The 22,112-nt window shown below is 46.1% G+C and overlaps 1 protein-coding gene across 3 annotated transcripts in view; it reads left to right on the forward strand.

The window, feature by feature from the left end:
• The first annotated feature begins 12,035 nt into the window (after positions 1–12,035).
• ITGA4 (integrin subunit alpha 4) overlaps positions 12,036–22,112 on the forward strand; it is an 80,017-nt gene continuing 69,940 nt past the window's right edge. Inside the window, exons 1-2 of one of the 3 annotated variants that reach the window (XM_038585022.1) lie at positions 12,036–12,312; positions 13,281–13,402. In XM_038585022.1, the coding sequence (XP_038440950.1) occupies positions 12,110–12,312; positions 13,281–13,402 (325 nt within the window). In that variant the 5' untranslated portion in view covers positions 12,036–12,109. The remainder of the gene's footprint in view (positions 12,313–13,280; positions 13,403–22,112) is intronic. The other 2 variants (XM_038585021.1, XM_038585020.1) reach the window with 2 other exon arrangements.

The following is a 22,112-nucleotide window of genomic DNA, read 5'->3' on the forward strand; positions in this document are numbered from 1 at the left end:
ACAGAGAGAGGCAGAGACACAGGCAGAGGGAGAAGTGGGTTCCTTGCAGGGAGCCCGATGCGGGACTCGATCCCATGACCCCGGGGTCACGCCTGGGCCGAAGGCAGGTGCTCAGCCCCTGAGCCCCCCAGGCGCCCCCAGGGCGTGGATTTGGATCCTTTCTGCCCAGACCTGACCACCTCGCCCTGCCCACCGCAGGGCACGGGGCCTTGCACCTTGCTGGAGCCCTGGAGAGCAGCCCCTCTACTCTTGGCTTGTTGGGGTTCAGCTAAACCTTGGGAAAACCCACCCCTAATTATTGGCAGAAATCTAGAAGGGGTCCTTATGTCTCAAGTGTGAAGAACCCGAAAATTTTTCTCAACAAGAGCGGAAGCAGATGTATATTTACGTCTGTACTGGAATACAGGCAGGTCAGGTGATACAGGAATCGTTTTCAATAAAAAGGTCTCATGATTAAGATTTGGCGCCCACAGATCTCAAAGGGAACATTCTGTGTTACTTCGTTCCCTCGGCCTTATTTCCAATACTTAGCACTTGTCGGTGAGGCCGACTGGCTTCTCGAAAGGACCTTGAGAGACAGAGGGGCGAAACACTGGAATTCCCGGGGCTTCCTTAATTTACAAGGAAAACACTGTGACCCCAAATCCAACTAAGCTAGGAATGAAACAGGTGCTCTCAAGCTTTAAAGGCAAGATTTCCTTAGATACTGAGCTTCTCTATGCACAGCACACGTCCCGAAGTATATTAGAAGGAAATAGTAAAAAATAGTAAGTCTGAATGGCAGGTTAGGTTGAGTCTTAGCCCAGTCATTTATTCTTTTTGAGATTTATTTATTTATTATTTTATGTATGTATTTATTTATTTATTTATCCTCTCAAAGTTTCTGCAGAGAAACTTAAGCCAACCTCACACAGAGCGCAGAGCCTGACGTGGGGCTTGATGTCATGACCCTGAGGTCACGACCTGAGCTGAAACTGAGAGCCGGCCGCTTAACCAACTGAGCCCCCCATGCCCCCCTCAGTCACTTATTAACACGATAATGTGCACGATAATATCCAGGCAATCTTCGTGTCTTTAAGACACCAAAGGCGGTCAGGACAAATCAGAGATTCTTTAGCTCTGTTCACAGTGTCACCCAGGGACATTTGGTTTGGTCAGTTTCCACCTGTTTCCTGAAACTTAGTTTTGTCTTTTTTTTTGGGGGGGGGAGGTCATTTCTATTCTTCGTCTGAATAATAGAATCTTAGTTTCTCTAACTCAAACTTGAGGAAGGTCTTTCTGTTTTTGCCCAGAAACCCAAACCCTGGCACCCACTCAGACGGCTCTCCCTCTAGAGAGGCCAATCTAGTCTCCTTGTAAGGGAATGTAGTCACTGGCCTTGAGCAAGCCAGGTAACACTTTGGAAGCCATTGCTTTACCTCCAAAATGAAAGAAATTCTTCTACCTCCCTCACTATTTTCTTCTAAGGATCCATAAAGTTAGTAGATTAAACCTATAATCGGAAGTTTGCTTAAGGAACCAGGAGTAAGCGTTGGTAAGACAGCGTTACCTCCTCCTTAGCAGAGAAGCATTGGCTGCAATTTTTAGTTGAGATGCTTCTAGGTCAGAATCCTCCATGTAATTAAAGCTGGTCTCTCAGCACTTTGTACCAGGAATAGATACAGCAACTAGGCCTGACTCAACTCACAGAGGAATGTGAACTACCCATAACACTATTGACTTTCAAAGATATCAGCTAAGTTGCGGGACTTCTTATATTAAATTTTCAATCTCTCCTCCCTGAAGTATCAATAATAATCTTTCCTTTGTCATGGCCAATGTGGTGTGGCGGGGTGGGGAGGGGGTGCGGGGAGGGGAAACACCAAAAAACAAACAAACAAAAAAACCAAAAAACCACCCGGTTGTTAACACGGTCAGTGCTGTTTCTTATGTATTCTTTTGACCTGATTCCTGTATATTCTTTACTTCTCTGCCTGAGTTTATGCTGGCATCACATTAATGAGACCTGGGTGGCACTGCCTTTTATTAGGGCAGTTAATCATACATTCAGAGGATTCTCAGTTATTTACATACAATTACTCAAAGCTCAATCTCTGTTAATAGAAGTTACTGTGTTCTCCAATTATACCCCAAAATAATCTTTAATTAGGTCTGCATACTCTGGAAATGTTGTCTTAGCAGTTCTCTCCACCCCTGAGATCTAAGTGTTTGTGATCTTTCTAGACATCTTTGACATTTGTCTCAGAGTTTGCAGCGCTGCTGCTCTTAGTTGCTCATCTATTGACGAGAAGAGCAATTTCCAGATTAAGCCTAAGTTGAAAATCATCTCTCTCTCTCTCTCTTTTTTAATTTAAAAGTGTAGCTTTTGCTACCATGGTGCATTTTGTGTCATTTCCTTTTGTGCCATATGATTCCCCTGGGACCTCAAGCTTTACTGATAATTATTTCACAGCTACTTTAGTGCAGCTTAGGAAACATATTCTGTAAATTGTAAAGGTTCATGCCAGTGTAATTTATTTTCTGGATGTTTATCAGAAGACTATATATATATATATACACACACACACGCAAAGGGAAAGGAGTCCTGGGCAAGGCAATTGTGAAACCTAGTAAAGGAAGACACTGTTTCTTGTCTCTACATTCATCACTTCTGACACCAAATGTGTAGGTTTTCCACACCAGGTAATTCCCCAGTTTTCTGCAGACTCCATCTGGGTGTCCTACGATTTAATTCAATCCTGACACTGATATCCAGCATTAGCACAGACCCTACAGATTAAGGGCTCAGTCCCACAAAAAAGACATCAGTCAAAATCTGGGCTTCCCATACTTTGGACTGGCTGGCTAAAAATCAGGGGTCCCCATGACCCTGCCCTTGGGTTCAATAATTAGCTAGGGTGGTTTGCAAAACTCAGGGAAACACTGTATTTAGAAGTTTATCATAAAGGATATGACTCAGGTATAGCCAGATGGAAGATGCACAGGGCAAGGTATGGGGGCCAGGAGACCTGCCGAGCTTCCACGTCCTCTCTGGGCACACGACCCTCAGTGTTCACAGCCCAGCAGCTCTCCACAGCCCATCATTTGAAGTTTTTATGAGGTCCCCTTATACAGGCACAATTAATTAGATCATTGGTCCTTGGTGACTGAACCTAACTTCTAGCCACCCTTCTCTCTCCTTGGAGTTTGGGCCATGGGGCTGAAAGTACTATTCCTCTAATCACATGGTTGGTTCCCCTGACAATCAGCCCCCATTTTCAGGGGCTTTCCAAAAGTCATCTTTATCCCTCCTGAGCTATTTCAAGTTGGAAACAAAATCCAAATATTATAACCAAGATGCTCCTTTCACTTTTATCACTTAGGAAATTACAAGATTTTTGGACCTCTGGCCGGGAGCTGGGGGTAAAGACCAAAATATGTATTTTGTGTTATATCATAGTACTACAGCTGGAAAAGAGTATTATCCAACATTTCTGGAAAGAAAAGTTAAACATTCCTATTCTGCACATACCTAAGCCAGCATATAATAAAAGACAGATGGATGATTGATTGATACACACATAGCGAATTATAGATTTTGATGTATAGACCCATAAATGTTGACATTTATTCAAGATTCATATTTTTCTCTTTGCATTTGCATCATCTCACTTTTTTAAATAGTTATCAACTGAACTGAATGCCTTTCACTTGTCCTCTGTCTAGGCGATTTCCTGATTCCTACTGCAGGCTCTGAAAGTACAGGGTTCCCCAGCTATATATATATATATAACTTAAAACAGTAACGTTTTGGAAACAGAAATAACTTTAGTGACATTGGACCCTTTCGTTTTAATAACAACAAAACTGTAAAAATATAAGGAGGGTTTCATTATTAGACTTCATGTCTCCCAAATTGCTGTAAGTCTCTAAAACTTGATTTTTAGAAAGCCTGCCTGTGGTGCCTGGGTGGCTCAGTGGTTGAGTGTCTGCCTTGGGCTCAGGTCATGATCCCGGGGTCCTGGGATCGAGCCCCACATTGGGCTCCCTGCTCAGCGGAGAGTCTGCTGCTCCCTCTCCTTCTGCTGCTGCTCCCCTGCTTGTGTTCTCTTTCTCTCTCTACTCTCATTTTTGTTTCAAATAAGTAACAACAACAACAACAACAAAGTCTGCCTGGGGCACCTGGGTGGGGTGGCTCAGTCAGTTAAGCATCTGACTCTTGGTTTCCACTCAGGTCATGGTCTCAGGGTCATGATCTCCAGGTTGTGAGATGGGGCCCCATGCTGGGCTCCATGAAGCTCTGAGTCTGCTTGAGATTCTCTCTCCCTCTCCCTCTGTCCCTCCTGCTTGTGTGCTCTCTCTCTCTAAGATAAATAAGTAAACATTTTTTTTTAAATTAAAAGCCTGCCTATTCTTATATGAAGCATGAAAAGAGTAAGAAATATCTTTATGCACAAAGTTCACAAAGAAAATGTTTACATTATTGTGATTGTGTTGAGTTAGTGTTACCATCCTTTAGACAATAATAAAAGATGGGTCTGAAATGGACTTTTTTCACTCTTATCCACAATTCTAATGAAGTTCTTGTGAACAACATGTGGCTTGAAAACCAAAATACTTTTTCCTAGTTTCTGTAAACAGAGGAAATTTACTTTACAGGGTCAGTATACCATGCAACTGCTATAAACAAAGCTGATCTTCAATGTACGCTGAAAATAGAATATCCGATCTGTCTGCTGGTCTTCCAGCGCACAGACATGAGATAGAGCTAAAATTAGTTTTTATGCTATTGTGCATTATATTTCACTAATCCAAATTAGAAATAATTCTAAGGTTTCTGTAGGATCTTAAACAATTCAGGAAACGTTGGTACATCAAATTATTTTTCTTTCTATGTCTCACTACTGTCCTTACACTGTGGTATAGCCCCTTCGCACTGTTTACATTCCTCCTATTTACTGATGATATTTTAGTCTCTGATGTTCTCTTATCTTTTATCTGGTCTACAAGGAATAATCTCTATGTTCTTTCAGAGTGGTCTGGTTTTAAAAGAAGAAAAGAAAAGAAAGGAAGTTAGCTTAAACTCGATTTTTTGTTTCCTTCAGTCCCCCCACAAAGCATTTAGCTACTTTCAACACCTCGCTATTACATTATCAAATCGGTGCTGTATTATGTGTAGTTTGTATTTAAATGTATTTTGTTCTGTTGCTTTGACGTTGTTTTCTGGTTTCAGGTTTGTGTGTGTTGTGTAATCAGGTTGCCAGCTATTCAAGAATACGAAGGTCTCTTTGATTTCTTTTGTGTCTTCAAAGCGCTTGGATCATGTGTACGTAAATGTTTATTGTGTGATAAAACTTTACCCATGATTAAACAATTTCACACTGTTTATGCACCACATCTCTTTCCAAAATGCCTAGGAATGCTGTTTTTCCAGATGAGGTCATCATACGAGAGGCTCTGGATGAGACACTGGTGTACAGCACTTTTGCATCAACTCGACCCTCTGAGAATATAGGCAAGTGACACCGCGAACTGTTTGTCATGTGAACCTGTGAGATCCCTGCGTGGACCAGTTGTTAAATCATTCCAGTGCCCAAACCCAATCTCCCGGTTCAGATTACTTACGAGATAAAATGTTGTCACGTAATAACTATGTGCTCTGGGGGGAAAATGGCTTTATACGGGGTCCTCTATACATGGAACAAGAGGAGCAATTGTTTCGTTTTCTGAACTGAAGCATGAAATAGACTTGGTTTAAGAAGTTAGAAAGTAACAGTAGTTTCAGGAGTTTTGGAAGACTGTAAAAATAAAATTTCTCAAAATTGCCCTTCTACTCTGGAAAATTGCCCCAAACACCCCAGCAAGAAGAAAAAAAAACAAAAACAAAAACAAAAAACACTGTTGAATTTCTCTGTTATGTTCCATTGTGTATGGCATTTGGTACCTGCTGAAATAGTTATTTATAGTCTTAAAGAGTTATTTATTTGTCTGTTGATTTCCCAAACTAAAGGAAACATTTCCAGAGGGAAGGAGAAATAGGTTACGTTTGGGGTAGGTAAAAAAAGAAAATTAGCTTGAGGCCAAGCATGGAAGGTATTCAACCCAGGTAAGAAACCCTAATTTAATTGGGTTAAGTTGGGGGAGGAGCATTAGGAGTCCCTGAGTGGGGAAATGACATATTCATAGTTGTGCTGTAGGAAAAAAAAAAAAATCATGTGTTTACATATGTCAATGCATTGAGCCACAAGACTAAAAATAGGGAATGATTATTATTTATTGCCTGACTGCCTATTGGGATGCACATCTAAGAAGGATAAGGACCCCAAATCTGTATACCATGTTACGCAGGCTATACGTTATAGCCTCTCTCAGCTATACATAATAGGTGCTCAATAAATATTTGTTGAATGAGTGAATAGAGAAATGTAAGCAATTAGAGACCCCCCCAAAAAAATGCCTGCTATTAACTTAGACAACCTTCCACATATAAGCCCTGTGCTCAGATTTCCATACATTGTTTATTTCTATAGGTACTTTATTTCTACATAAATTATATTATTAATGATGATGATGGTAAGAAAAGAAGAATGAAGGAGTCAGGGTTACTATTTATCCTGTACTGATTATGTGCTAAGTAGTGTATTAAGGGCTTTACCCACACTCACTCATTTTCTCCATCCAAACAGAGGAAACTTAAGAGATTATAAGTCAGGTTGGAACAACATCAACAAACCACCCAAGGTTTGTTTTAGTTTGCTTGTTTTTTGTTTTTTTCCCACCCAAGGTTTTGATGGGCAGTTGTAACAGACACCTTGGACGACCTACCTTTCGGGGTGACCTGAGCTCCCCTGCTGCTGCGTGGAGTCTGTGTCCTCCTCTGCCTGAGGACTCCTAGCGTGCCTGGGAGTGTGCCTCCCTGTGAACTGTGGGGAGGTTCACCTCCTACCAGTAGAGCCTGAGTCCTTGGATAGATGCTCCAGCATCTCAGTTTTCTATGAGGAATTCGAGGGCGTGTTCCACACCGTTTCGCAGCAGTTTTCTGAACCCTTAAGATTCAGAAGATGCCTTGTTTCATGATTCTTTAAAAGCAAATTTGTCAACTGGTATTTACATTCAAGTATCAGGAAATCTGAGCAAATAGTTTCTTTCAAGATAAAAGAATTTTGAGCTTCCGTTTTGTTGTTGGGAACTTTATTACTGTAAAAATAAAACAAACAAACAACAACAACAAAACCCTTGGATTGTCTTAGTTTGAGCCCCAAGAGCAGACCTTGGGACAAGCACCTGAGTGCAGTCAAGTTATTGAGGGAAGGGGACGAAGTGCCTCAGGAGGGTGGTTAAAGGTTAAAGGGGGAGAGATTATAAGCATTTGCTTTATGGATCACTAGTAGTGTCACTTATTGCATGCTTTAGTACTTTTTAAAAAATAAGAAATAGAAGCAAAAAAAAAAAACCAACAAACAGTACTCGCTAGACAGGTCTATGATTATTCTACTCTCTCAGACTCATCTCTAAAACTCACTCAGCATTGTCCAAACCCACTCTCCCTTTCCTCTCCATTCCCTCTCTTTCTCCCTAGTTGCCTTGAGTGTTGCTTTTCATGGTATCACCACTGTCTCAGTCGCCTACCCTGAAAATGCCCGTCATACCCTACTTCTCCGTGAATTGACAATTCATGTCAATTTTCTCCCCAGTGTATTATATATACCAATTCTTTCATTTCCCCCGCCTTACACTCTACCTAAATTTAGGCCTCGAGACTGCCCTTTATGCCAACACCATTTGTTAGCAAACAACTGTCTCTTCTCCCCCCGGTGTATATGACATTCACATTCGACTATATTGTCTGCTTCTCTAAAGCGTATCATCTGCCTCCTTGAAAATTATAAGCTGCTTGAGAGTAGGACCTATCTTTATATTATGTCTTTGCATCTACAAAGGGACCTAACACATTGCTTTGCATGTAATAATGCATGAAAATAAACTCATAAACATTTAGATTTCTCTCCATGTATGACATTAATAATGTAAAAAGTTCAAATCATGTAAGGGCCATTCAAAAAATATTTAGAGAGCACCTGCTCTGTGCCAGCCAGACTATCAGGTGCTGGAGATTTAGTGGTGAACAACTGCAACAAAACCATGCAAGTGTTCTGTGCTCAAATTGTAGAGAGAAAGAGAAAATGAAAAAGTAAATACATATATCATTATGAGTTAAAGAGCTCTGAAGAGGAAAAACATAGCTGTGAAAGAACAACGTGGTGACCTATTTTAAATGGGTGGGCAAGGAAATCCTCTGGGAGGAGACTTTTAGGTTAAGACTGAAGAAAGATATGAATCGTGAAAAAGTCAGAGGTTGTGTATCCAGGCGAAGGGAGCATTATGGACAAAAGCCCCAAGGGTGAAGAGACTTTGATGCACTCAAAGAAATTAAGGGAGGCCTATGTGGCTAAAGCAACATGACCTGGGCCAAGTGGCCAATGGTAAATGTGCGAAGTAGTCAGATGCCAGGTAACACGGGGACTTTGGAGGCCACATTAAGTTTGTGCTAGAAGAACAATGGGAAATTATTTAAAGGATTTACACAAGGGAGTAGCAGGCATGATTTGATGTAGAATTTTAAAAGTTCACTTTAGCTTCTTTGTAGAAAATTGACACTGTGGGGAAGGAAGGATGAGTAGGGAAACCAGGTAGTGGATGATTGAAAAGCCCAGATGAGATTTCTGCTCTTGGAAGAGGGTACCAGCAGGACAGAAGACGATCAACAGACAATCTTGAGGAAGGGTTTGAAGACTGAATTAATTGATAGACTTTGATGATTGGTGGATTAGATGTGGGGAATGGAGAGAAGAAGAAATCAAGGATTATTTTCCAAATTTCTGGTCTGAGCAACTGGGTAGATGGAGTGCTATTTATGAGAAAGGAAGAGATTGGGAGGAGGAATAGTTTAGACTCGAGGCGGGAATGGAACTCCGTGTTAGATATGTTGTGGTCACAATGCCCACTAGGTATTCAGATAGAGAGGTCAGGTAGGCAGTAAAACATATGCATCTGGAGCTCTCAAGAGAGACAGGGAGACATGAACTGGGGACTCCTGGTGGCAACTAACAGTATTATATAGCTGGTATTTAAAGACACAGGAAATGGGTTACGTCTCCTAACATGGGAGGAAAGAGAAGGAAAGAGAGCCCTGGGGCTCTCTAGCACTTGTGGAGAAAAAGGAGGCAGTGAAGAAGACTCACAGTGGCCAGATAGAAAAGGGGAAAAAGCTCACAAAGGTAGTATTCCAAGAAGAGAGGCTTTCAAGAAAGAGAAATGCTCACTCTGAGAAGCTGGGCGAGCCTGTATTAGAATCCTCTCTACTGGGGAGGACTTCTTACCAAGGACAGAGATCACTTGTATTTCATCTCTTACTCTTATTCGGGTCCTTTTATTTTTTATTTTTTATTTTTTATTATTCAGGTCCTTGATGCAGCTCCTGGCACACACTGGGCACCTGGAACGCTATTGGTCAAACGACACGTATTAATTGGATGGATGCATATTCAAGTTCAGTTGAGGGTGAGGAATAGGCATAAGTCATGTTGAGAAGTCCTTCTCTTCTCCCCAAAGTCCTATCCTTCTCCCCCTGCACGCACTTGCTTACAAAAGCACGGATTAGGGAGATAGCAGTATCTCCAGCAACATTAAACGCCCTTTATTCCCACCGACTTAAGAAAAGTGCACTGTTCTCTACGCCTCGGAGGAAAGAAACTCATGGCTAATGTAGGGTGTGAAGTGGTGATGGGTAGCTGCTTCTAGAAAGGTGGTGAAATTATAAGCACAATCACTTGCCGCATCGAGATGCCCTACTGACCGCTCCTCCTCTTGATTATGCTGTGGAAACAGTTATGTCGAGTGGATGTCATCGCATAAAGGTTTGGTGAAGGGAGGGGAAGAAAGAGGGAGGTGCTCAGGTCAGCGCCCGGCCGGAGTCTGGAGGGTGTGGGAGTGCCCTTGACATATCTGGTTCCCCAGCCTCAACTGAAAATGCTGTGGCTGCAAGCGAGGGGACTGCTGAGCTCAGGGGCTGGTTGTAGAACTGGGCTGAAGTCAGTGCACAGATCTACTCAGAAAGAAATACACCCTGAGTGGAAAAACTGAACAAGACCTTCCAACTTGGGCCCTGATAGCTACTTTTCTGGAAGCCACTTCATTTCATTTTTATGATAGATTGCTTACACACCATTACTTGCCTCTTTGTCGCAGGTAATGAGAGAGTTACTATTCCTCTCGTGTGGTCTGTTGGCAAAAGAGTAAAAATTATTGGGTTGGGTGTGGCTATAATATGTTAACATTCCACAAACATCTCACACTCCACCAGTCCTCTGGTGCATTTTTTTTTTCTCTCTGAATTAGCACCATGTACCCAGATCCCGAACTCACACACTCTGACTCCGCCTCTGCTCTACGTTCATTTTTACCACTACTAACACCAGATTTTATGGGTTCTATCTTGCAGAGATTTCTCGAATCTATTTTTTTTTTTCCTTTACCTCTCCTTTCTAGTTCAGGTCACTACCATCTTGACATGTTTTGCTGCGGGAGCCTCCAAAATTAGATTTTCTGTGTTCGGTCTTTTTTGTTACACATCCCAAGCCCAAGACAAATCTTTCAACTTGCATCCTGTCCACCTGAGCACAGAGTTGAAAATTCCTAACCTGGTTTGGGACGTTCATGGTGTGTGCTCGCTTCCCTAGTGAGCCTCCAGGAGTACCTCCCTGGGTGTGCGCAGCGAAGTGCTCCAGCCAAGACCTGCCTCACCCGGTTCCCCTGCCTGGCCCTGCCCGGGTCATCCCTCATGCCTCCCTTCAAGCTGCTCAGCCTAGCTCCCCGCTCTGGGTCCTTCAAACCTCTTTTGAAGGGTCCCTAAATCACTCAGAACTTGCTCTGGTTAGCAAAAGTGTGTCTATGGACCCCTTGGCTGAAAGTTTTCCTGAAGGCCTTGCTCACCGAGGTGTCCGGTGGGCTTAGCATCAGGATTGCTCAATGAGGATGCGGAAGAGATGAATAACTATGTTAACTGTGCGTCTGCCATTACAACCTGAGATGTGCTATTTCAGTCTGGCTTTAATGAACCCTTTCCTTCCTTCCTTTTTTTTTTTTTTTTTAAATTCACGTAGTAGTAATCAGTAACTGGACCTGCATCTCCTGCCGTGTCTCCAGTCGCTCCAGAACCGGAGGCCCACCAGGACGGCATCAGGGTAGACATCAGCCCCCAGGTCAGGTGCGCTGGGCCGTGGGGCTCCAGGGCATTCTCAGGGGCTCCGATGGTGTCTGCCTCTCGACCTCGGCCTGGGTCTACCCCACCCCCACCCCCTTGGCAGGTGTATCCGGTGGCGGAGGCCTGGGAAGGAGGAGCATCATCATCGGGAAGCGGGGAGCAGGGGCCGCGCGCGGGAGGGTGCGGAGCCCCCGCAGGAAGCAGCCCTAAGGTCCTCGTCGCCAAAAGCGGGGCTCGGGGGCTCTCAAGTTGGTTTTTAACCTAAGGCCCTTCGGTGAACGCGTCGCGTGGTCGCCGGCGCGCCCCCGCGGGCCACCTTCAGAGCAGACCCCAAGCGCCCCCGAAGGACGCAGACGGCTCCCCGCCGCGTCCCGGCGCCCGGGTCGGTGCAGCCGCGGAGGCCTGGGCTCGGGTGCGCGCGGGCCCGGCGCAGGGGGTGCAGGCCCAGCTCTGCGCCCCAGGGTCACCCCGGGCTCCGCCGGCCCGGACGCGCGCCCCGCGCAGCCGAGGTGCCCCAGCGCCCCCTGCAGCCGCGCGCGGCGACACGCGCAGGGCCCGGCGCCTCCGCACCACGCCCGGGACCCCACCCAGGGGCCGGGGCCGCAGAGCGCCCGCGGTCCCCGCCGCACAGCCCGGCCCCGCGGAGCCCACGCCGACCCCGCCCCGCCCGCCCGCCCCTCCGTGCGTCCCTCCCCCTCCCCCTCCCCCCTCCCTCCCTCCGTCCGTCCCGCCCGCCGCGCCCGACACGCCGCGCGGCTCTCGGGGCGCTCCCCCGCCCCCCCGCCCCCCCGCCCGGGCCGACCGTCTCGTCCCGCGCAACTTGGGGACGGCGGCCGCTCGCCGTTGGATGTTCCCCTCCGGGAGCGCATGGCTGGGGAAGCGAGGCGCGGGCCAGGGCCCCGGGGGGGCGCCGTCCGCGAGCTGCTGCTGCTGCTGCTGCTGCTGTGCCTGCGGGTGCCGAGCGGGCGCCCCTACAACGTGGACACCGAGAGCGCGCTGCTCTACCGGGGCCCCCCCAACACCCTGTTCGGCTACTCGCTGGTGCTGCACGGCCACGGCGCCAACCGATGGTGAGCGGCCGGGACCGCGCCGGGGGCGTCGGCGGGGGCGGGGGCGCCCCGGGTCCCGAGCCCCGGCCAACTCCCCGCCCTCGGGAGGCGCCGGCGGGGAGCGCTGCGACGGCCAGCCGCTGGCCCGGCTCGGGGTGGGGGCGCCCGGGGCGGGGGGACCTGGCTTCGGGGACCCGGCTCACGTCTGCGCGCACTTGCACGGTTGTCCCCTAGGCTCGTGGTGGGGGCGCCTGGGGCGGCGGGGGGGCCGTCCGGGCGCGGGGCTCTGGAGCTGGGAGCTGGGAGCTGGGAGCTAGGGGGGACCTGGTTCACGTCTGTGCGCACTTGCACGGTTGTCTCCTAGGGTCGTGGTGGGGGCGCCTGGGGCCGGGGGGGGGGGGGGGAGGAGGCGGCCAGGCGCGGGGCTCTGGACCTGGGAGCTGGGGGGGGGGGGACCTGGCTTCGGGGTCCCGGCTCACGTCTACGCGCACTTGCACGGTTGTCCCCTAGGCTCGTGGTGGGGGCGGCGGGGGGACGCCCAGGCGCGGGGCTCTGGAGCTGGGAGCTGGGAGCTGGAGGGGGACCTGGCTCACGTCTGCGCACACTTGCACGGTTGTCCTCTAGGCTCGTGATAGGGGCGCCTGGGGCCGGGGGGTGGGGGGGGCGGCCAGGCGCGGGGCTCTGGACCTGGGAGCTGGGGGTACCCGGCTCACGTCTGCGCGCACTTGCACGGTTGTCCCCTGGGGTTGTGGTAGCGGCGCCTGGGGTGGGGGGCGCCCTGGCCCGGGGCTCTGGAGCTGGGGGGGAGCGGCTCACGTCTGCACGCACTTGCATGGTTGTCACCCAGGCTGGTGGAGGGGGCGCCTGGGGCGGGGGGGTGGGGGGAGGTCGTCCAGGCGCGGGGCTCTGGAGCTGGGAGCTGGGGGGGGGGGGACCTGGCCCCGGGGACCCAGCTCACGTCTGCGCGCACTCGCACGGTTGTCCCCTAGGCTCGTGGTGGGGGCGCCCACGGCCCGCTGGCTGGCCAACGCCTCGGTGGTCAACCCCGGCGCGATTTACCGCTGCAGGATCGGCGGGAACCCAGGCCTGACGTGCGAACAGCTCCAGCTCGGTGAGTTGCGTCCGGGACCCGGGGGGCTGCGGGGCTGCGTGGCTGGAGGGGGAGGCGAGCAAGGGGCCCTCGTGCTGCACGAGCCCTGGAACAGCGCGCTGGCCCTCGGCTAGTTTAAGAGGAATGGTTTTCGCTCTTAACCGCAAGCCACCGAACCTGGGAAATGCGAAGGTGACCCCGTCTGTCCGTCCGACCGTGCACGCTTTCCCGCCCTTTGCTCTGCCCATGACCGGGAAAGCACGGAGCAGGAGAGGCCCCAGGGGTCCTCTTCGCCTCTCCGCCCCCCCTGCGCACCACCCATGTTCAGGCCCCCGCGCACAAGGACACAGGCCCCGGCTAAGCCATCACTGAAGCATTTGTGTCCAACTCTGACCTCTCAGGCTTGTCCAAGAACAGGCGAAGGGGCCCGAGGATCAGGAATAGCAGTTGGAATTGATCCCACACCCTGCCATCTAGCCTCAGGACTGGCTGGGAAAAAAAAGAAAATGTTATGGTTTTATTTAGAATATGAAATGCAAAAGAAGAGCACCAGCAAAAACTGGCATCCCCCTTATTGATACAATTAACGACGGTGACTAAGGGGTCGAGGTTAATTTTTCCCTCCCGCTACCTCTATGAAGTCATTTCTGTCTCTACTTAGGCAGGCGGGGAGTTGAAAAAAATGTATTTTGATGGGGGAGGGGAGAAAGTTCATATTTCAAGGCCAAAAGCAAAGTTGTTTTGTACAGACACGTGGCGGGGAGGAAAGGGGAACTCATATTAATTTAGACCTATCTGGTTCCAAACAAGGCTAGACGCTGCTAAACACGATGCTTTATCTCCCCCATCAAAACTCCAGTGGGTCATGGTTGGCGTTGCTCCTACTTTACACGAGGACTGTGTGACTCAGAGGGTTTGCAAGTACTTTTTCTAAAGTTACTCAGCTAATGAGGCAAAGATGGGGCAAGTCAGTCCAATCAGCTCGGTTCCAAAGTCCAAGCCCTTTCCTTTGTGCATCTTCAGCACAAATAAAAATTAAATGAAGAGTCCCATGTGTTGTCTGCTGAGCTGATACATCATCTGTAAGTGGTGAATAAAAGGTTACAATTGGCCCTTTTTTCATATTTATCTCAGCTATAAATAGACTTTTGGGATAAGCCACTGCATCTTTAACCCCTTTTTCTTTTTATAGTTAGTTGTCTTTGCTTTATCTCCAACTGGGAAGCTGGTTTCCCTCATTTAGAATGAATTCAAATAGGGTATGCACATGACTCAGAGAGCATCCATAAAAGTCTGGCTGGTGTCTGCAGCATGTAGAATAAGCACTAGCCTCTCACTAAGTATCTTCCATCCCAAAAGGCCGACTTGGAAAACATAACTTCCGTAGACTGATCCATTTGGAATAATTCTGCAAAGCATAATTTTCATTGTATGACAGAGTTGTGGGATGAAGAATGAATGAATGGAGGAGACAAACTTGCTCTGCCAGAGGATCTTGACCAAATCTCATCAGGGAAAAGTTTTGTTTCTGTTGTCCTGTCGCAGTTTCCTGATCCATGGCATTAGAGCTAGTGGTATTTAGCTCCTACTTCCTGTCTGGAAGGGCACTGAATCTATTTCTAGACGTCTGTGTTTAACTGGAAAGATCATGTCCTGATATTACATGCAATTTGAGATAACAGTTCCTGTCGAAATTGAGGGAAAACCTAAATTGGGGGGGGGTACATGGAGTTTAGGGATTGGCTATAGAAACATCCTTAGAGAAATATGCACATGGTTGATGTGCCACAAACAGGAATTAAGTGAAGATTTGTTGGATGGGTAACTGAATAAAGGCAAAGTGAAAGTTTGATTGTCATCAACCTGATTGATGAACAAGAGAATTAATTAGAAATGATAAGCCAAATGACATTTTTAAGTTTCAAAGTTTTGGTCAATAAAAAGAGGTGTTGACTGAGATAAAAGGCAAAAAGGAAGACAAATTTTCTGGTCCATCAGTTGGTTGAAACACGTTAGCTGTGGTAATGGCTTGGAGTATTTGCAAAAGAATTGACAATTTTGCAAATTGTATTTGCAAAAGAAGTTGTTTCTCATATGTCATTTTAAAACATCTTCTCTTCCTTCAATAAAGAAATTGTGTGCTGCCATTCAGAACAAACTCAGAAGTAGGCTGATGCTTCTGGTTAATAGAGATTGGGGATGCAGTCTAGAAAGGAAACACTAAAAACAATAAATTGGTAATGAAAGACATTTAAGGACTATCATCAGGTTTGTGGACTATGGAATATTTTCTATGAAAAAGCTTTGAGAAAAAAGTATGTGACTAAGGACATTTACAATATTCCTATTCTGTGGAGTACGGGGATGGCTTCAGTTATCCTGTCTCACATGGGGGTCACTATCTCATGCATAGAAAATGCTTAGCTTGATACTTGATGTATAACAGATGTTTAAAAAGTGTTAGTTTATTTCTTTTTTATCTCTGTTTTCTACTTAAAACTATATCTGTATGTTACCTTTTATGGTCAGGTTGAGGTTAGGAAATAGGGACGATTAATAGACCAAACAAAAAGGTAAACGTATAAAGTATGAGGTAACCGTTGAGATGAAACACGATGAAATATAGTTTCTTGTTGACCCAACTGGAAAAATCTGATAGTAACTAAATATTGAGCTATGACTGCCAGGTCAGTCGGGTGTTTTCTTTCCTTTGGAACGACTTAAGTTGCCTTCAGGGAGATGACGTTGGAAGAGCTCGTAAACATGGTACCCATCTCCTAGTAACTTAAATACTGTCCTCGTGGACTGGTCTCTAGGTCCCAGTTAGAATTTCAGATCAAAGTTGGACTCAGATGGACTCCTTCCTTCAAAAGAGGAGATGAGTCCCCTCCCATAGCATGCCACCATCACTGGATAGCGTTGTCATACACTGTGGCAGATTCACTCTAGCCATAATCAGAAGTGAGCAGCAGATGCCCATTTATCTAGAGCGTTCAGGGTGTCAGGTGTTGAGAGTAAGATACCCCTTTTTTGTGAGAAGAATTGACTGGAGTAGAGGTGCTTTATATCCTGCATGCAAACAGGCTGCCTCCACCTCCCTCCCTGCCTGAGAAGTGTCTCTCCTCTGACTCCTTTGGTACCCCCCCCCCATGAATCAAAGGAAGGTGGTTTCCCCATCGGGAAGGTCTGAACCCAGACATGTTCACCAACATGTTGGGTCTGAGGGGGACGTGGTGATTTCACATGTCCAGTTGCTTTTCCACTCGGGCCTTCTGTGTCCCTGCTGAGGCTCTTTTTTTTTTTTTTTTTTTAAGGAAACGTGGATCACAGATGGTTGCTAAATTAAGGCATTACAAATAATGACTCCATTACTATATGTAATCATAGACCATCTATGGATTACCAATATTCCAAGAATTAGAACATACTAAAATACACAGGTGATCATACAATTATACTAAAAAGATTGTCTTTACTTTGCTATTCAAAAGACATTGCAGATCTTTCTTTACTTTGGAGTCACCACTAATAGCATTTTACTCATGCTACACACACACACACACACACACACCTTCACACACTTATCAGGATAATGAAGTCTCAAGCTCCATTGCCCAGCATGGTAGCCAGTAGCCATATGTGGCTCTTGAGCACATGAAATATAGCTAGTTTGCATTGAGAGCTGCTGTAATGTAAATTAAATGCTGGATTTCAAAGACTTAGTGCAAAATGTATATATATATATATCATTAATTGTTTAGATATTAATATGTGTCAAAATAAATATTTTAAAATTAATGTTGATTATGTTTTTAGATGATAATATCTGGGATGTGTTAGGTTGCATAAAGTATATTTTTTTAAAGTATATTTTTAAAGCTGGTTTTCTTTCTTTTACTTTTTTTTTTAATGTGACTACTATCAAATTAACCATTTCCCATGTGGCTTGTATTATAATTTCTATTGGACAGCACTGCTCTAGAGAAATCTAATTTCCCTGCATGAAAAAACACTAACTTGTTGACAGGTGCTTTCCCAGTGTCTGTGCATAAGCGAGTAGGTCTTTCACTTTTCTTTTCCAGGCCAGGTGCTGCATAGTTATTAGAACCTTTAAGGCTCTTGCCTGTGGTTCTCTTTTCTTTACTGGAAAGAATAATGATTCATCACCAGTCGGTCATCATTATTCCCCTCCAGATTTCCTTCTAGAATTTTATCAGCCTAGCCAGCCTCTTGGGTTATTACATAACCTATTCGGAAGAGGTTAATTAGCACTGCATCATTAAACTAATGATTACCTCATTCTCGCCTCTGCCCGACTTGCAGGAATTATTAGCTTAACATTAAAAGGCAAACCTCACACGGTCAAAACTTCCAATATGTTCTTGATAACTTTCCTTGTTCATTTTCAGTACTCTTTAAGTGGTTCCTTATGAAGCTGAGACTGATACAGATTGGTCATTTTGAAAAATTGCACCCCCCGCCCGAACATGGGTTCTAATTATGCAGAAAATCAAGACAGAGCGCTTCATTAAGAAACTATCATGTTAAGAGAATTAAGTTTCCTGATCTCCAGCAATTGCCCAAACTCTTATCTCTAAAAGAATGGTTCCCACCTAATGTGAGACCTGAGGTTCTTTAAATGCATTTCATTTTTGCCTTGAGTTTACTTGATCACTAATATTCCTAATGACTGAAATTATCTCCCCTTGGCAACAGTTCTAGAGCTAGATGTGGCAATCTGCCGTACATGTGGGTCATCTATTCATTCATTCATTTCCCAAGGGGTGCCAGAGGGCCAGAACTTGGATATAGGAAAGAAACATGGTCCCTGCACCGAGGGGGGTTACAGTCTATAGGTTTAGGGTATGATAGGAAAGTGTGGTGAGAAGATCTAATCTAACTAGGAAAGTAAGGGGATGGCTACCTGAGGAATTGATGTTCAAGTGCAGAACTGAATAAAATTCAGAAGTTAGCTAAAGGAGGAGGTTTACGGGAAAGGGATGCCACGTAGGCAATGTGTGAAGACCCTGAGGTCCCTGTGAGCATGGCATCTTTGAGGTGAAAGAAAAATGCATAAAATTGGACTGTGGAGAGTGAAGGGGATGGTAGATTGGAGAGCCTGGGCGGGGATTACTTTTGTCCAGCTTTGTGAGCTCTTGTTAAGGAGTAAGAATTTCCCATAGGTAATTAAAGCTGGGGATGAGGATCAGATTTCTGTTTTAGACGGATACTTGTGGCTGCGGGCTAGTGAATGCTCCGGAGTAAATGAGTCAAGGCTGAAGGTAGTGAGTGAGACAACGTAGTAAGATTTTGTTATAACTCAGACTATAGGTGATGATGAGAGCTTGTACTAAGACAGCGGCAGCAAGAACAGAGCAAGACAGATGCTCCACAGTTACTTGGAAGACAGACTCCCCAGGACTTGGTCATTATTAAATGAGAGAGAGAAAAGGGAAGGAAGGTTCCAGAGGTGTCACCCAAGGTGCTGACTGGGGCTGATGGATGGCTGGTGGTGCTGTCCACAGAAGACCTGGAAATAAGTTTCTGGTAATCAGTTGGGTGTATGGGTCTGGTGGGCCCGAGAGGTCCTCGGTGGCAATTTGTGGAGTTGACCGCAGTTGACAGAGATGGTAATCGGAGCCGTGGGAGTTCATGAGTTTAGCCTGGAAACTCTCTAGGCTGACCAGAGAGTCCAGGAGAGATCCCAGAGGATTCCGACAATTTGAGAAGTGGCTAGAAGAGTGTTGCTCAACTCTGGCCGCAGCTTAGATTCTCCTGTAGGGCTTTCAGAACCCTGGTGCTCGGGGCTGCTGGATGGTTCAGTTGGGTAAGCATCTGCCTTGGATCCAGGTCATGAACCCGGAGTCCTGGGATCAAGCCTGCGTTGAACTTCCTGCTCAGAGGGGGAATATTTCTCCCTCCCTCTCTGTCCCTCCCCCACCATGCTCTCTCTCTTGCTGTCTCTCTCTCTCTCTCAAATAAATAAAATCTTTAAAAGAAAAAAAAAAGAATAGCTGTGCTCATCCTAAATAAATAAAATCTCTGCAACTGGATCTAGGCAGGTGTGACATTGTGATTTATAGTAAGAAATATAGTTTGGTCTCCTTCCCTATTTCTGGCACAGAGCTCCCAAAACTCTTGGCATTTTCTAAGTGAAGAGAGCTACAAAGGTGTCTTTTGTTAGAGAGGTGGCTTTTGGACCCCACGTAAGGATGAGGGGTGCTGCTTGCTAGTGGAGCCAAACATGGGATTAGAGGGTTGGGACTTTCCCTCCTACCCCCTAACCTCCAGGATGGAGAGAGGGGCTGGACGTGGAATTAATCACCAATGGCCAATGATTTAATCAGTCATGTCTCTGTAAAGAAGCCTGTATAAAAAGGACAGGGTTGTTGGAAGAGCTTCGGCATTGATGAACACATAGAGATTTGGGGAAGAGTGAAGTGCTCAGAGAAAGTGAAAGCTCCATACCCCATCTCCAGGCCTTGCCCTGTGCATCTCTCCCATCTGGTTGCTCCCGAGTTATATTCTTTTATAATAAATTAGTAATCTAGTAAGGAAAATGCCTCTCTGAATTCTGTGAGGTGCTCTAGCAAATTAATCAAACCCAGGGATGGGGTAGTTGGAATTCCTGAGAGCCAGTTGGTTACAAGTAGAGGTGACAACCTGGACTTTTGATTGGCATCTGAAGCGTGTTTGTGTGTGTGTGTGTGTGTGTGTATTGAGGATGGGTCAGTCTTGTAGGACTAAGTCGTTAACCTGTGAGATGTGATGCTTTTGCCAGGTAGTGTCAGAGCTGAGTTGAATTGTAGGGCACCCAGCTAGGGTCAGAGAATTGCTTGGTGGTGGTGTGGAAACCACTGCGCCTGACCAACACACACACGAGGGAAATTGAGGACAGAACCCTTAGTAGAGTTTCCAAAGGTCCCCAGATGATACCAATATTCATCCATGGTTGAGAACAACTGGAGAAGAAAAGGGGAGGCTGAAAAAAATCACTCAAGAGAAGCTAAAGAGGTAAAAGGAAAGGTAAAAGGAAATCCGGTCAATGCGGCGTTGTGCAAGTCATAGGATGAGAGATCCGGGGAAGAGTTGAGTGGTTGGCAGTATCAAAAGTTGCCAAGAGGTCAAGCAAGGTTTTTACTTAAGTTTTTACTTAGGAGGTTTCAGTGGATGTAGAGAGAAATAGTTCATGAGTAACCCCAGCAAGACCAGTTTTAGTGGCAAAGCCAGACTGCAGAGGCTGGAGGAGAAGTGAGGAGTACGAAAATATTGGTAGCAAGTGTCAACAACTCTTTTATGTGGGTTCTTCCTTCATGAATTAAACACATTTTTATTGGTTGCTTGTGCTAGGTAGTCGGAAGAGTAAGTCGAGCGAGACATGGCTAAAGCCCTCCAATCACTCCCTCTAGGTGACAAAAGAGGTAAATGTTGGGTTATTAATCATGAGAATATGTACTAAACATGACAAGAGAGACCTGGTGGGGAGAAGAAATTGTTAAATGATGAGTGAGGTTTTCTGGAAAAGCAGACACCTGAGTAGTTGAGCCAGTTGTGACGAGTTTTGATGAGCATATGGGGAACGTTCAAGAAATGTGAAATGGATGGATGCATTCCTCAGATTCGGGGTGACTCCTCTGCTATACACCTCAGCATCACTTTGGGAGGTCTGGGCCAGCCTGGATTCCCAACGATTTTGCCTGCTTTCATCAGGCAACCTAAACAATAATACCTACTCCTGAGATTCGGAGCTTGGAACTGACCATCTCTAAGAGCAGGGATTTTTTTTTTTTTTTTTAATTTTAAGGCAGCTGGAAACCTCACAGTAGAACAGGGAAGTGGACTTACAAGTGTTCAATAGCGCAGTGTGCTTGTTCTGATGCCCCCGAGAAGCTTCAAACAAGGAATCTTTCTCGTAGAAATTATTTGGAATCCTGTGAAAATGTGTTCAGAAATAGTAAGCACGTAAACTTAGTTGTCAGATGGCTTTTGTAGGAAAGATTTGTGTGAAATGGAACAGGCACGTCCTTTCAGAACTACTCCCTACGTGGAAGATTCCTTCAGTGTAGACCGTATGTTTGGGAAGTCTGCCTAGGTCTACCTCACCGCGTACCATTCTTGTTGTCTTGTGAAAGGGTGTTAGTATTCTTTGGAATATCATTATATTGTCCACAAATCATCATCTGGCATCGCCTCCCTTCCTTTACACTTTGGACAGAGGCATGTCCTCTGGCACTGGTAGCTCTGCCTCTCCCTGCAGTGGCCAACGCCATGCAGCTCCTGACTTTTGTTTCTCTCACATACTTCACACCTCACATCCTCCTGACCTCCTCCGTCCAGCCCTATAGATTCCCAAACCTAACCACAGTGCTTCAATACTGACCACCTACCTGTTGCGTGAGAGGTTTCCCTAGACTTTTTTGGGTTTTTTTTTTTTTTCAGTTTACATTTTTTGTATTGTCCTTGTTTCAAAGACATGCAAAATGGTACCCATCTATAAGCGATGGTCTTTCAAATGAATCTATAAGTCCGAGAGATTAACTGAAAACCGCAGAAATAGTGAATTTTCTAATGTTGGAAATCAATGTTGTGAGAGTAGGTCGTTCTAGAAATAGAATTTGCGTAGGTTTATTAGTAATGCCAATATTTGGCTTCTCTCCCTGCTTCCCAGGGAAAAGTCATCATAGCAATCACTGTAAGGTAGCACAGGGCGGTGGCCGACAGTGTCGACCTG

Source organism: Canis lupus, chromosome 36, assembly GCF_011100685.1.
Source record: "Canis lupus familiaris isolate Mischka breed German Shepherd chromosome 36, alternate assembly UU_Cfam_GSD_1.0, whole genome shotgun sequence".
Classification (NCBI taxonomy): domain Eukaryota; kingdom Metazoa; phylum Chordata; class Mammalia; order Carnivora; family Canidae; genus Canis; species Canis lupus.